This window comes from Orcinus orca, chromosome 13 (genome assembly GCF_937001465.1).
Source record: "Orcinus orca chromosome 13, mOrcOrc1.1, whole genome shotgun sequence".
Classification (NCBI taxonomy): domain Eukaryota; kingdom Metazoa; phylum Chordata; class Mammalia; order Artiodactyla; family Delphinidae; genus Orcinus; species Orcinus orca.
Genome location: NC_064571.1, coordinates 40,496,923 through 40,513,679, shown reverse-complemented (window position 1 = coordinate 40,513,679; position 16,757 = coordinate 40,496,923). Strand labels below are relative to the sequence as shown.

At 35.0% G+C, this 16,757-nt stretch overlaps 1 protein-coding gene across 1 annotated transcript in view; it reads left to right on the top strand.

The window, feature by feature from the left end:
• Positions 1-13,354, top strand: part of PEX13 (peroxisomal biogenesis factor 13) — a 38,797-nt gene extending 25,443 nt beyond the window's left edge. The window contains exons 3-4 of the mRNA XM_004280657.3: positions 4,737-4,862; positions 7,206-13,354. Of these exons, the coding sequence (XP_004280705.1) occupies positions 4,737-4,862; positions 7,206-7,504 (425 nt within the window). The 3' untranslated portion in view covers positions 7,505-13,354. The remainder of the gene's footprint in view (positions 1-4,736; positions 4,863-7,205) is intronic.
• Positions 13,355-16,757: the final 3,403 nt, after the last annotated feature.

The following is a 16,757-nucleotide window of genomic DNA, read 5'->3' as shown; positions in this document are numbered from 1 at the left end:
GTTTGTGACATGTTAAAATTATATGTAATTCAAGTATCTGTGTCCATTAGTAAAGTTTTATTAGAACACAACCACATTCATTCATGTATGTATTGTTATGGCTACTTTTGTACTGAAAGACCAGAGTTGAGTAGTTTGTAACATAGAGATCCTATCTATGTTGGCACTCTCATTGCTTTGCACTTGTTCTGCACACTGCAGATCTCAGTGACATAACTTGGCAATGTGTTGAGTGCCACATGTACTGTTATACTGCAATATATATTTTTGTTATGAGTACGTACATGCCACAAAGAAAAGAAGAGTGAAGTGGACTTTGAAAGTCACACTTTTAAGGCACAGTATAGTCTGGATTATTTTGTTACTGAATTAGGTGGTAAACCATTATTACATTTATTATGCAGTGACAACATAGCTATGTTAAAGGATTACAATATATTGCGTTGGCCAAAAAGTTCCTTTGGTTTTTGTTGTGTTTTTTTTTTATTTTATTTATTTATTTTGGCTGCATTGGGTCTTTGTTGCTGCATGCAGGCTTTCTCTAGTTGCAGTGAGCGGAGGCTACTCTTCGTTGTGGTGCACGTCTTTCTCACTGCGGTAGCTTCTCATTGAGGAGCACAGGCTCTAGGCACATGGGCTTCAATAGTTGTGGCACATGGGCTCAGTAGTTGTGGCTTGTGGGCTCTAGAGCACAGGCTTAGTAGTTGTGGCACATGGGCTTAGTTGCTCCGCGGCATGTGGGATCTTCCCGGACCAGGGCTTGAGCCTGTGTCCCCTGCATTGGCAGGCGGATTCTCAACCATTGCGCCACCATGGAAGTCCTCCTTTGGTTTTTAAGTAAAAATAAAAGACACATTTTTCATTTCCACCAAGAACTTTATTGAACAACATATTCACCGTTTTGTTCCACTACCTTCTGCCATTTTTCAGGCAACTTCATAATTCCATCTTCCCAAAACTTTTTATCTTTTTGAGCAAAGAACTGTTCCAGGTGCCTTTTACAGTCTGCCAGGGAATTGAAACTTCTTCCATTAAGAGAATTTTGTAAAGACTGAAATAAATGGAAATCTGAATGAAGGTGCCATGTCTGGTGAATACCATGGATAAATCAGAACTTCCCAGCCAAGCTCTAACAGCTTTTGCCTGGCCATCAAAGAAACATGTGGTCTTGCGTTATCCTGATGGATGATTATGTGTTTTCTGTTGACTAATTCCAGACGATTTTCATAGAGTGCTGCTTTCAGTTGGTCTAATTGGGAGCAGTACTTGTTGGAATTAATCGTTTGGTTTTCTGGAAGGAGCTCATAATAGAGGACTCCCTTCCAATCCCACCTTATGCACAACATCACTTTCTTTGGTTTTTTTTTCTTTTTTTAATATTTATTTATTTTTATTTGGTTGCACCAGCTCTTAGTTACAGCTCACGGGCTCCTTAGTTGCGGCTCACCCACCCCTTGGTTGCAGCACATGGGGTCCTTAGTTGTGGCATGTGAATTCTTAGTTATGGCATGCATGTGGGATCTAGTTCCCTGACCAGAGATCAAACCCAGGCCCCCTGCATTGGGAGTGTGGAGTCTTAACCACCGCGCCACCAGAGAGGTCCCAACATCACCTTCTTTGGATGAAGACCGGCCTTTGGTGTGGTTGGTGGTGGTTTATTTCACATGCCCCACGATCTCTTCCGTTCCAGATTATTGTACAGTATCCACTTTTCATCGCCCATCATAATTTGTTTTAAAAACGGAACATTTTCATTACGTTTAAGTAGAGAATCACATGTGGAAATATGGTCAAGAAGGTTTTTTTCTCTTAACTTACGTGGAACCCAAACATCAAAGCGATTAACATAACCAAGCTGGTGCAAATGATTTTCAACGTTTGATTTGGGTATTTTGAGTATGTCAGCTCTCTCCCGCGTGGTGTAACATTGATTGTTCTCACTTAATGTCTCAATTTGATGGGTATCAACTTCAACTGGTCTACCCGACCGTGGAGCATCATCCAGCGAGAAATCGCCAGCACGAAACTTCGCAAACCACTTTTGACATATATTCGATCAGTCACAGCACCTTCTCCATACACTGCACAAATCTTTTTTTGCACTTCAGTTGTGTTTTTACCTTTCTTGAAATAATAAAGCATAATATGCCGAAAACGTTGCTTTTTTCCTTCCATCCTCAATATTAAAATGGCTACACAAAAATTCACCAAATTTGATGTTTTTTTTTTTTTGCTAATATAACAGCTGTCACAAAACAGTCTAACAAAATTGTTTCAAATGAAGTTAAAGACAACTAAGCACTACTAGAGCTATCTTACAGAAAAAAAACAAACTCTTTGGCCAACCCAGTACATCAACATTAGCAGACTGAGCACTCATCACAATATTCCCAACTCACAGGAAGTCAACAGTCAGAAAAATTAGAAAATTTAAAATGGAATAGCTCATCATAGCAGAATTTCCTCACCCAAAAGGGGTCAGGGGAAGGAGCAAAAGAAGGGGCTTCCCTGGTGGCACAGTGGTTAAGAATCCGCCTGCCAATGCAGGGGACATGGGTTCAAGCCCTGGTCCGCGAAGATCCCACATGCCACAGAGCAACTAAGCCCACGTGCCCCAACTACTGAGCCTGTGCTCTAGAGCCCGCGAGCCACAACGACTGAGCCCGTGTGCCACAACTACTGAAGCCCGCGCGCCCAGAGCCTGTGCTCCACAAGAGCAGCCACCGCAATGAGAAGCCTGTGTACTGCAACAAAGAGTAGCCCCTGCTCGCTGCAAATAGAGAAAGCAGGCACGCAGCAACGAAGACTCAACACAGCCATAAACAAATAAATAAGCAAAAGAAGAAAAAATAAGCCTGCAACGAAAATAAGTTTCTGAGAGGCTCATTTGTCAGATTAGCAAGGAAATCTGTTTACCAGTGGTTATTGCAACAGCCAAGGAAATGTGTCAGAGAAAGTAAATTTGTTTAAGACTGTTAACCTTTCAGGGAGAACAGTTTCTTAAAGAGTATTTGAAACATCATTTTAATAGTCATTTTAAAACAAGGCAGATGAATTCAAATGGATTTACTTGGCTCATGATGACCCAGTAGATACTGTTACTGCTCAGTGGTTTATTGGAAGAGTCAGTGTTGAATTTGAAGTGGCTGAAGATGTAGCCTCTGTGAATAGTCTGCATGGAACAACTACAGACAAGAATATCTTCAAAGAATTTGGAAAAAACACGAATCTGCAAAGATATGTTGTGACTGATGGTGGTAAAAATTTGTGTGGAACAGAAAAATGCTTAGTTGGACAAAATTTACAGTTTTGAAAATATAAGGTTTTTAAAGCCTATAGTTATTCATTGTATTCTTCATCAGCAGGTACATTGCAGAAAATATTTGAATTTGTCATGTGTTACTGAATTAGTAATGTCAAAGGTGAATTTCAGTCACCCTTGTGGACATAACTATTGTAAGTTCTATGAATTTTTGTCAGAAGTAGAAGCTGAAGATCCTGACTTGCCCTACCACACAGCAGTTAGATGGCTAAGCAGTCAGTGGTTAAGTTTTATTACTCTTTTTGAGGGATCAAGGCCAAGACTGATATTTTTCTGAAAAACAAGAACCACCATCAGCCACTCTTAGAAAACGTTTAATGGCTTTGGAAATCAGCTTTTGCTGCAGATTTGGTAATCTTAATGAATTCAACCTAAAACTGTAAGGCAGAATAGCAATTATATTTTGAAACTTACATTGGAGTGAAGTTATTTTGACAACAACTAATATTGTTTGAATCACAAATAATGTCACACTGCTTTATACACCCGCCACCCAGGTTGTCAAAAGTTAAAGAAACAAGATTTCCCTTCCCACATAAATTTGCAGCAGATAGACCTTTCAAGCTCAAACTACAATTCAGAAGTGTTTTTGGACCTCCATGCAAGTGCAAAGGAAATGTCCATATTTCAAAATCCATTTAACTGCCGTTGAGGAGTTTCCATTTAGTCTTTATTTGGAAGTGATTAGTATCTAATGTAAGGACATGTTAAAAGGTTAACATTGAAGGAATTTAACAGAATTCTACTCTATTCATCTTCTTAGGATGAATATGCTCAATTAAAACCACATGTTCAATGTATTGATATCAGAATTTGGCAATACATATCTATGTGAAAAAACATTTCAAAATGAAATACCTCAAATCTCATTACAAATTAGCATTAACAGATGAATATTTGCAATTGATATTGATGATAGAAAACACTACATTTGAACCCCAAATTAAGTGAAATATTATCCTATCCCAAAAAGATTCCGTTCTTTGTAGTAGACCTATATTACAAAAAAAGAATTCAATTGTTATATTTTGAATTTTTCATAAAATTTATGGAAAATTTTTTTCTCTCTTTATATAAGAAACTACACAACATGTTCAATTTTGCCTCATGGCCTACAAAGCCTAAAATATTTACTATCAAAAATCTTTTTACTCTACAAAAAAATTGCTGACCCCTGGCTTAAAGTAAGGGAACTAGGATTTGGAGCTTAAAGAATAGGAAAAAGTTTATAATAGGTATCGTAATGAACATATTGTTGATTTTACGTAGTGTTAATTGTGGAATTTACTTTGAGGGGAACTTTTCTCTTGGCAAATAAGTTTATACAGTTTGCAAAACATAGCCACTGAAATATCTTTTTTCTTTTTTTTGTAAGTTTTACTAACCTAACCTTAATTCTTAATTTGGTTTATAGACAATACCAACTGGGCAAGTGGTGAGGATGACCATGTAGTTGCTAGAGCAGAATATGATTTTGTTGCTGTATCCGAAGAAGAAATTTCTTTCCGTGCTGGTGATATGCTAAACTTAGCTCTCAAAGGTAACAAAACATGAATAAATTGGAATTATCTGTGCATTTTTAGAATTTGTAAATGTAATATTAAAAACTGCATTAAAGGATCTTGGTCACCATTAGTTAACTCAGAAGTAGTTATTTCTCTTTGTCAGTGTAGACCTTCTAAATCTGGGGGAGTGGGAGAAAAATGTCCCAACAGAGTTGTTCCAATAATATTTCACTGAGATAAGGAAAGATTTTGTTTATATAATCTCTTCCAAACTCAAAACACTTTTAATCACCACCCCAAAACATGAGGTTAGCGCTAAGTGTAACAAATCTAATAAACCAAAGTAATTGTCTAGCATCATCTAAGCATCCCTATTGGTCTTTTATTGCTGGGACTAGTATTGCTTTCTTTTTTACTTGAATAATGTTTACTTTAGAAACTTCAACATGAATATTTAGGAATTACTGTCATGACTTATTAAAGAACCTCAGCAAGAAATTTATAGGCATTCAGGTTAATTTTCAGACGAGATCACTAATAGTTTTTAATGGCTCCAGACAAAATGGCCTTTTCCTCCACCTTTCCCCAGTAATGATCAGAATTTTTGTGGATTTACAAAAAAAAGATTTTTTGTGTATTTGTTGGGATTCAGGTTTGCCACAAAAAGTCACATCTTGTTGGTAAAGATACTAATAACAATAATAACAGCTGTCATTTATAGACTGCTTATTATGTACTAGGGGGAATTCCCTGGCGGTCCAGTGGTTAGGACTCCACGCTCTCACTGCCAAGGGCCCAGGTTCAATCCCTGGTTGGGGAATTAAGATCCCGCAAGCCATGGGGCGGCCAAAAAAGAAGAAAAGAAAATGTACTAGACACTGTACTTTACATATTTCGTTCAAACCTTATAATAATGCTGTAAAGTGAGTACTGTTATTATCCTGTTCCTGTTTTACACATGAGGAAAGCGAGATTCAGAATGAGTAAATTGTCCTGTGTGTTGGAGCTGGACTATGAACCTAGGTTTATCTAACTTCAGAACTTGTATTTTTAACCACTTTGGCTGATTTCCATGTGATCTATTAATGGAAACTTTAGCCTTTTATTGGTGTTAGTCACTCTTTACATAAGGGAAAAATACCTTCAATGTTCAAATCATTACTTTAATGTGTAAATAATTGAAAAATTTGGATCAAATTTGCTAAATCTCTGCCTCATCTCTTCACACACAAAACCTAGGCTTCCAAGAAAAATTTTTAAATAATAAAATAAAATGTAACTTTTCAAAAATCCTGGCTTTTAGGTATTATACTCATGTTTCTCTTCTAGTGAAAATAGTAACTTACTATTTTAGATTTCAAAAGAATTATTTCTTTTTAAGATTTATTGTTAGAGGAAAATACAGATAATTAGTTTTAATAAATCTAATTAAAGAATAAAGATCAAATGTGGTTTCTTTCAACTAAATTATAATATTCCAGAAAAATTTTATATCAGATTATTCTTCAACTAATAGTGCCTTTTAACACTTTGGCTTTGCTTTGTTGCTTTCCTCCATTGCTCAATTAAAATATGTGTGGGCATTTAGAACAAAATCAGTCACAGACATGGTTAATTTAACTTTTTTAAATTATTATTATAGAGTAGTATTAAACATGAAAATGTCATATTGTGCCTAAATTATAGTGTTGAACTAAAACTTAACAGTTATACAGGTTTTTAAAGACATGGATAAAATAGGTGGGAGAATATCAAAATACAAAACTGAATATTTAAATAATCTTTCCTACTTTAAGCTTAGAGTATTGCCTTTAACTTTTTCTTATGTGGCTATAGGTAACTGAGGTCTTCAATTTTTGCCCACCTTGGATTAAAATTAACATTCACTGTCCTTCAGGATTATACATCACAATCATATAGAATGAATTTTATATTTCAGCTAAAAATATATAAAGAAAGCTGCCTTATGTAAATGTATATATTTATTTTCTATACTAACCCCTAACTTATCCTATTGAGAAGTAATGAGATATTCATTCCTTAAATTTCAATTTAAAATATGAAAGACATTGATGTTAATTTTCATCTTTTGATAGAACTGAATCGTTTTACTCTATGAATGCACCAACTGATGTAAACTTCATGTTCTTCAAGGCTGAAAAAATATTTAGTAAATATAAAATTAAAAGTGTAAGTTGTAAGAAGGGATCCTAGACTTAAACCTACTCATCTTGATTTTTTGAATATTCATGTACACTATTTGTTTATGTATTTTATTATATAAGTGTAACAGAGATTTTACTTAACATTTTATTATCAATATTCTGTTGGACCCTCAAAGTATGTGATAATTACAAGGCTGTCTTTTCTTCCATCAGAACAGCAACCCAGAGTGCGTGGTTGGCTTCTGGCCAGTCTTGATGGTCAAACAACAGGACTTATACCTGCTAATTATGTCAAAATTCTTGGTAAAAGAAGAGGTAGAAAAACAGTGGAATCCAGTAAAATTTCCAAGCAGCAACAGTCTTTTACCAACACAACACTAATTAAAGGAGCAACAGCTGCTGATTCTTTGGATGAACAGGAAGCTGCCTTTGAATCTGTTTTTGTTGAAACTAATAAGGTTCCAGTTGCACTTGATTCCACTGGGAAAAATGTCGATAAACAAGATCTTTGATAACTTTCATGTTTACCTGCAGCTGAACTATACTTCAGAGTACTTTTAAAAAGTTTCTTCTTACAAAGAAATTCATCTTCAATCCAATGAAAACATTTGTTAATGGCTATTCCAGATGTTTTGTTGCTAGAAATTATTAAAGTTGTACACTAGTATGTTGGTCTAGTGACCTGGTTACATTTTACGAGTTGTTATTGGACCATGAGGATATTTGTTTTACCTAGATTTTAAGATTATGGAGACTATCATTACCATCTTATTTAAAACCCTGTGTTTATTGAAAGAATAGGATTCATGAACTATAGAATACACAGTTTGCTACAGTAGGGATCACTAATGCATTTTAAAATTCTAGATTAATTGACTTGGAATCCTCAGAAGTTGAGTGACAACATATAAATATCAGAACAGGCAAAAAGGCTAATTTTTCTACAACTTTAAACAGAATAATAAAAATTTTCTGATGTGTATTACATCCAGTATTGGGTTTTTTAGGCAGTAGTAATATGTTTTCACCCACCGACAATTGATACTTTTATCTTTCATTGTATTTTTTAAAAATTTATCTTGGAAAAGTCACTAGAAGCATTGTGAAGGAAATGGTTCCAGGGTGACATATAGCCCTAATTTAGTTTTCCCTGCTAATAAAGAGGCTATAATTTATCTTTCTTACAGATTATTTCCATTTCTTCAGAGGATCATATCCCTTTACAGTATGATTAGTTTTCATCCTGGGTGAATCAGAATACATATATGAAAGATTTACTTTGTTTTCCTGCAGCCAAGACTCAAGTCCTTTGAGTTTCCAACTCAGTTCCAGCAGCAACGATTTTAAATCTTTTCATAGATTCTCTGCTTCTACCTAATATAATTAACTTTTTAAAATTCCATATTCAGGCTGTTCTTTAAACATTGAGAGTGTGTCACATTGGGTACACATTTCTTTTAGGTGTGGTTTTTACCACTGAGACTATAAATACAATGCTGAATTGCCATTTAGAATATGATAGTGCTATTTGACTTGTTTTTTGTTTAATAATGATTTTAAATCTAATTAAATTTCAGAACACTGAATATTTCCCCACAAAACTGGAAAATTCATGTACTTGCTGTGATCATACTACAAAAATAATACTATCAGAAATACAGGGTACAAGAATACATTTACATATATTGTTGAAAACTTGGAATTATTTGATAAAGATTTTGATTTAGTATTTTTATCTTTCTTCTTACAGACTTTATGTTCAACAAGTAAGTAATTCTAGAACAGTTCAAACTAAAACATTAGGAACCAAGTATGTGTATAATCAACATAGAATTTTACTAAAGTCTTCTTGGGAATCTCTCTTTTGAGACAATATAATAACTAATATATCATTTAAAATACAAATGTTGACCCCGTGCAGAAAAAGTAATAAGATAGTAAAATCTGTTTATCTTAGGCATATTTTTCTAACACCTGGTTCTTCAAACCTTCAAGTTAAGGGGATTAAGTTACTTATATATTATTTTCCATTTGTGTTCTACAATTAGAGGTTCTGCTTTGTTTGTTAGAAAGTAATTTATGGAAATTTTGTTATTGAAACAACTTTTGATAAATTATTAAATTTAGCATTGAGACATCTAAATTGAATACTAGAAGTGAAGTAGAGGTGAGATGTTGAGTCGGCGCTATTTGGATTAGAAAAGGTGGGTCTTTAAGATAGTACTTGTGATTGCTATTAAAGATGTATAGGGAGGGCCTCCCTGGTGGCACAGTGGTTGAGAGTCCGCCTGCCAATGCAGGGGACACGGGTTCGTGCCCCAGTCTGGGAGGATCCCGCATGCCGCGGAGCAACTAGGCCTGTGAGCCATGGCCGCTGAGCCTGCGCGTCCAGAGCCTGTGTTCCACAACGGGAGAGGCCACAACAGTGAGAGGCCCGCATACTGCAAAAAAAAAAAAAAAAAGATGTATAGGGAGAAGAGTATAGTACAGAATGAATGACAAAAATAATTTGACTTGGGACATCCCTGGTGGTCCAGTGGTTAAGACTCCGAGCTTCCAATGCAGCGGGCGTGGCTTCCATCCCTGGTGGTCGGGGAACTAAGATCCCACGTGCCTGCATGGCATGACCAAAAAAAGAAAAAAATTGACTTTTCTTAGGGTGTTTTTGGTTTTGTTTTGTTTGTTTGTTTTTGGTTAAGAATGCTAAATTGCAATGTATATTATCTGACTGGTAACTATTTGTGTTTGAAAATTCCTTTTCTATTAAGAATCTAGAAAAGGAATTTAGGACTAGAATAAGCAGAGACATTTGTAACCTTTTTTAGATGACTAAATGTAATGTTTAAGGCTCCAATATTGTTATTTTTAGGAACTTATTTAAGGACTGCTACTTTACAGAAATTACTAACTGAAACTAAAACACTTTCAATTAAATAAAATAATAAATCACAAGTTACAACAAGAAAACAGGTTTCATTTAAAATTTTTTTCTGATTGTAGTTTATCAGTGTAGAAAGGAAAAGGTAGGAGGACTATAAATTTTCATGTTTTAACATTTCATTTAGGTACTTGATTTAGTCTATCAGTGTGTCATAATTATATATTTACTTGAATACTGCTGTCCTTTATCTTGTGCTTTCTTTAATAGAAAAAAGAATGATATTAAATGCAGTTAAAATTTTATTTTTAATAGATTGTTAAGTTGCTTTTACTGGACAAATAAAAATATATTAAACTTGATTGAGGTTTTTTGAAGACAAACAACTCTTTTCAGGATTGCAATTAATGTAAAAGTCTCTGTATTTTTCTTCATATCATTGTGTATATTAACTACTGCAAACCAGTGTGTCTGCTCTATTTCCTTGTGATTTGAAGAAAATATTAAATTTACATTTATATAAAAATTATCTAGAAGGTGAGTTAAATAAAAATAAGGCCTCAAGTCTAGGTTTTGGGAGACCTAGATTCTAGTCTGGACACCACTACTTACTTACTGTAAGATTATTTTTCAGTTTCCTCATTGATAACATTGGAGATAGCTACTACATCTGCCTCACATGAGAGTGCTTTTTTAAAAATATGAAGCACAGTCAAAAGTAAGAGATTATGACAACTACTTATTTGTAATTTTTTTCATGTATATTTAAACTTCTTACATCCTGTTAAAATGTCACAAGGTATTTATATCACTGTAAAATTTCAGATTCACACATAATTAAAAATTAAAATTAGTTCACTTGTACTTATAACTTTGCCCAAAATGTAATTTTAAATTATTTTGCTGAATACCAGAACAGCCTAGAAAAATGCAGTGGAATATTTGTTCAACACAAAGAAATTTTGTTTTTTAAGCATTGCCTTTAAGTGTCCTTTCATATTGTATGTTGTTTTTATTTAGCTTATCTTATTTGGGAGAATGAACTGTTTCTTTTAAAGACAGCTAACTCACAAATCCTGTGGGGTACTTACTATATTATGCCCTATGGATAGTTTTTCACATTTAATGAAGAAATGTTTTAGTCTAACTTAACTATGTTTCTCTCCTCATATAAATCGTTTCTTTTTTTAAGGATTTCATGTGCTCAGCATTGACTCAATCATTAATTATACTCTTTATTAATGACAGCAGTATCATTGGTCTAGAAAACCTACACTTTTGTTCTGCTTCATTTTACCTTAATAGTTTTTCTTCATCTCCTGCCTGCAATTCCATACTCCCCACTCTCTACTATCTTTAATGTTTATCCTTCCAAGCCATCTTCCAAATTTTTGATATATTTCTTTGAAAAACTATACAATAACATTTATTTTGTATAAATTTTAAATTTTATATAAATGATATTATGGTATAAATTTCATTTTGCTTCTAACTTTTATAAAATATTAGGTTTTTAAGAACTATTCATGTTACTGTATATAGCATACTTCTGATTGCTGCATATTATTCTATTGTATTCACATACCATAGATTATCTTTTCCTCTAGTCATAGATATTTAGGTTATTTCCAGCTGTTCCCACTTCTACAAACTTGTACATTTCTTCCTATGACCCTGCCCTGTAGTTTCTTTGGTATATATGGCCTAGAGTAGAATGGCTGGGGTTTTGAGTATATGCATATTTAATTTCAGTTAGTAATGCTGGATTGTTCTTGGAGATGGTTGTACCAATTTGCACTTACACCAGCAAGACATGATGATTTCATTTTCTCTACATCTTCAGCAGTACTTGATATTTTCTGATTGTTGTTAATCTGATAATGTATGAAATTGTATTTTGTTTAATCTGCATTATCTCATTACTAATAAGTCTAAGCATATGCTTTTTAGTCATTCTGGTTTTCCAGTCTATGGATTGCCTATACTTATAATTTGCCCATTTTTCTATTAGACTTTTCTCTTTCTTGCTGATTATAGTACAAGAAATTCTTTATATAGTCTAAATAATGTTTCCTTGTCAGGTTCAGATGTTGGAAATAACTTAGGCTTTTCATTTATTAATTCTTGTCTTTGGTGTCCTTTATGGAATAGAAATTTAAAATTTTGCCCCCAGTTGTTTGTATTTTTTAGGTCTTGTTCTATCAGTGTTATAGTTTTACCATTTACATTTAATATAATTGGAGTTTATTTTTGGATATAGTATAAGGTATGAATCCAACTTTTTCTCCAGCTAATCATTAAGGGAAAAGTGTTATTAAGAAAACCACTTCTCTCTCTCTAGAGGAAAATTATCTTGGATTTACTTTTTCCTTAGCACTATTTCCTTGAAACAGTGGGTTAAGATAAATAAGGAATGCCAGCTGTTTACCCAGCAACATTTTTTAATTGTAAAAAGCACAGGCTTTGAGATTTCTCTGAGTAAGGTACAACTGATAACCAAGCTTGTTCCTCCTTGGGGAGATGTGGAACCCACCTTTAGGGATTTTTACACCATAGTGGTTCCTGTGGCATGTGAGGCTTACCTAAGGTGGATGCTCTCCTCTATATTGCTGTGTTTACAGTGCTATACCTTTCTGGCAAGCTAAGTGACCTTGGTGCCTTTTGGGTCTTGTGAGTGTGAATGTCTGCCGGGTATGCAGAGTAGAGTTGTAAGTTTTTCTAACACCATCTGTTAAATCCATATTTTCCCATTTCATTACATACCAGGTTTCCATAAGCATGAAACTGGGGCTCTCTGTTCTGTTTATTGATAAATGTCAATTCCTTTCCCAGTACAACACTTTTAATATAAGTTTGTAATATGTCTTAATAGGTGAATCTATTTGTCCTACTTTGTTAAAATTACCTTAGCTGTTTGTGGATTTTTATTCTATGTATGTATACATTTTAGTATCTATGTATACATTTTAGTATCAGTTTATGAAGTTCCCCAAAACAAGCTGCTGAGATTTTTATTGGAATTGAATTGAATTTGCATATTAATTTAGAATTAACATTTTTACAAGGTCAAATCATCACATTTGTGAACATAATTTTTTTCTTCATTTATTCTGGACATCATGTGTTTATGGGTTTTTTATTTGTTTTTTTGGCTAATTCCTAGGTACTTCATACTTTTCGTTGCCATTGAAAATGGTATCCTGTTATTTCTGATCATGTTGAACTTGATGTTGATCTTGTATTTCCAGCTTTGATGAATGCTTTTTAATTCTAAAGTTATTGATTCTCTTTGGTTGTCTATCTAAATGCAAATGCAAATAATGAGTTGTATTTCTTCGTTTTCAGTCCTTATACCTTTCTTTCCTCTTTATTGTTTCAGCCAGGTTGCCAGTCTGTATTTGACAGTAGTTGTGGTAGCTGGCATTTTTATCTTATTTCTACTTCAGAATCTAAAGTTGCTTTATTAAATGTGATGTTTGCTGGAGTTTTATGCTAGTTAGTCTTTATCGAAAGAAGTTCCCTTTTATTGATAATTTAAATGTGCCTTTGTTTAGATGGTCTTTTGATTTTTGACCTTTCGTAATAGTAATATAGAGTATAACATTGATCTTCTGGTATTGAACCATTCTTGCATTCCTACTTGATGTTATTTTTTTCAATGAAATTGTTTTATCAAAAATACATATAAATGAGCATGGAAGATGATTAATATAAAAGTGGGGTATCATGCAGAAATGTAACTATATTCAGAAGGCAGAATTGCCACTGTTTGATGAGGTGTCCCAGAAGATAAGCTGAAAAGAGGCACTGGGTCATAGTCTGGCTTCGTTGTCTCTGAAATTTTACAAGAGCCTTTTCTGGAGAAAGTAATTGGGCAAGGCCCTGAGCAAATATTGGGAAACCTAGAGTTATCTACAGTTTATGTATTTTGAAATGTGTGCCAGCTTCTAGAGCTGGATACTTCCTGTGACACAGGAGGAGTGGGCTGCTTAGACTTTTCCGCTTTTAAGTTCCCTATGGCTATCCTTCAGCACTCAGGAGTAGGTCAAAGCAGAACACTTGTGTGTTCTCAGAAGATCCAGGGAGCAGAAGAAAAGAGCTAAACCATCAGCACATGGTCTCACAAGCCAAGTACAGCAAATAACCTAGGCCAGACTCACCCAGACACTGTCAGATTTCTTAAAAATAAGGTATACCATAAGAAAACATCAGTTGAAGTCTCTTGAGTCATTCTGCACAAATCTGAACTGGCTGCTCTCTTTGCCTGGTGCATAATTACCCTGGGTTCTGTATTTTCCTGAGGAGTCCTATGATCTTTCTTATTTCTGTACCCTACATTTGCCTCTTTCTTGGTTTACTCTCTTGGAGAGGTAAAGCACATCTAGTAGCTTCCTGAGAAAGGCTGCATGGGAGGTAAAGTGTGGGTCCTTGAATGTCTGAAAATGTCTTTAATTCTAATCTCAATTTGAATAATAGTATGGATATAGAATTCCAAGTTTGCAGTTGTTTTTCTTTGAAAATCTGAAGGGATTTCTCTGTTGTCTCTAGCTTCCATTGTGGCCACTGCGAAAGCTGAAGCTGTTTTGATTCTTGATCCTTTATATGTGCCCTGTTTTGTTTTTGTTTTCCTCTCTAGAAGCTTGTAGGATCCATCCGAGGACATTAATGATTGTAAATTACTTTGTTTTTTATTTATTTGTTTATTTCGGCTGTGCCAAGTCTTAGTTGCAGCATGCAGGATCTTTTAGTTGCGGCATGTGGACTTATTACTTGCAGCATGCATGCGGGATCTAGTTCCCGGACCAGGGATCGAACCCGGGCCCCCTGCATTGGTAGCTTGGAGTCTTACCCACTGGATCACTAGGGAAATCCCTAAATTACTTTGTTTTGAAGTTTCCATTTTCCTACATAGTCTTTTCTTTCCCCTATGTTACTGTGTGTGTGTGTGTGTGTTTATGTTTTACCTCTATCACAATAAAGATTTTCCTTGGGTTTCTGCTGAACTTTGGCTGCCTGCTTATATTTAAGAATAAGAGTCTGAACAGCTGATTGAAGACTTTGAGCAGATAGGGAGGGCTTGTTGTCGGTGAACTTTGTGTTAAAGGTAGTTTGGAACGCATGACATACGATTTGCTAATATTTCCCTAAATTAAACTTTCTATCCAGTCTCAGGTGGAGTGACCCACCAAACTTACAGAATGGTCAGGAAAACAGAACAGAAAGCACTTTAACTGTAGGTAGGCAGGCAGCTCCAATGAGAGTAGAGAGAGAATGGAAAACAGCTTGTGTATAGTTTCTCCTTCCAAACTCACCAATCAGCTAAATCACTCCTTCCCTAAGAAGCTGTTAGTAAAATAGGGAGAGAAGGAGGGAGAAAAAGGCACCAGTGTTATTCTAGAGAAATACTTCCATGTGAAAAAATGGAGTAGAGAATTATGTTAGATTGAACAGTATGTTAAACTGAATGTATATTTTAGATTTGTCTTCATATTTGCTTTTGGGGTGGTCTCTTTGCTGTTTCTAAGAGAAATATATTCAAAAATCTCCAGTTGTTGATATATTCTCATGGTTTTATCAGTTGTTACTTTGTATATTTTTGCTACCTTACTATAAGTTTTGTACTTAGCATGCTTTCTGTTTCTTTTTTTTATAGATCAGATGTTTCTGCAGGTTTGGAAGCTGTACATTCTATTTTTATTCTCGTTGTGGTTACTTCTAACCCATAATTATGATTATTTTTCTCTACCAGCGTTTAAAGTTATCAATGTTGGAGTCTTACGATAACACAAGAATGTTGGCACACTATCATCCTCCCTGCTTTCTGCAGACACTTTTCCTATTGTCTCTCTGCCCTTATTCTTTCACTTGTTGGTATCACTTGGAATTTTTTATTCCAGTTAATTTTTTATTTTGAATATTTGCCTAGTAGAACAAATAACTTGTCTGAGGTTACTATTTATCCTTACTTCCTATATGTGTTTTATCCATTCAGTTACATGTTTAACCATCAAACTAATAATCACATGGTTTTAAAAAATCAAATTGTGATTAAAAACACATAAGGAAATGAAGTAGTCACCTGCCTTACTCCAGAGTCCTGATCCCAGAATCAACCACATTTAACTCCTTGCTAATCTGTTTTTATCTTCTTATTTCAAAATAATGTGGTCATCTAACTTTTTTTTTTTTTTTTTTTTTTTTGCTGTACGCGGGCCTCTTACTGTTGTGGCCTCTCCCGTTGCAGAGCACAGGCTCCAGACGCACAGGGTCAGCGGCCATGGCTCACGGGCCCAGCCGCTCCGCGGCATGTGGGATCTTCCCGGACCGGGGCACGAACCCGTGTCCCCTAGCATCGGCAGGCGGACTCTCAACCACTGTGCCACCAGGGAAGCCCTCATCTCACTATTTTGACTTACCAACTTTAGAGGTTATCTGTTACCCTCTCCTTCCCACCCCCTGCCATGGAGGATTTGGCTACCTTACACTACCATCCCACACTTCTTCTTACCCATCTTCCTAATATTATTTTAACTTTTAGTCAAGTCAGTGAAAATGTTTGCATTATTGTGACCATGTAAGTATTGTTTCTTCTCTATTTCTTATGTAACTCTCTGGTTTTCCTGGTGTTGACATTGCCTTGCTTTTTTATTTGTCTGGTTTCTATGTACTGTACCTGGCTAAAAGGAGTGGTGCCTAATGCTTTCAAAGTGCTGAGACTTTCAGGAGTTCTGCAGTGTAAACAGTCTTAGTTGTCAGAATCCCAGTCTTTGGTATAATTTCATCCCTTATGCTAAGTCAGTTATTTGCTTTCTTACTGCTTCTGAAAGTCTCACTCATTGTTGTCTTCTCTTGGGACTTCCCTGGTGGTCCAGTGGTTAAGACTCCAT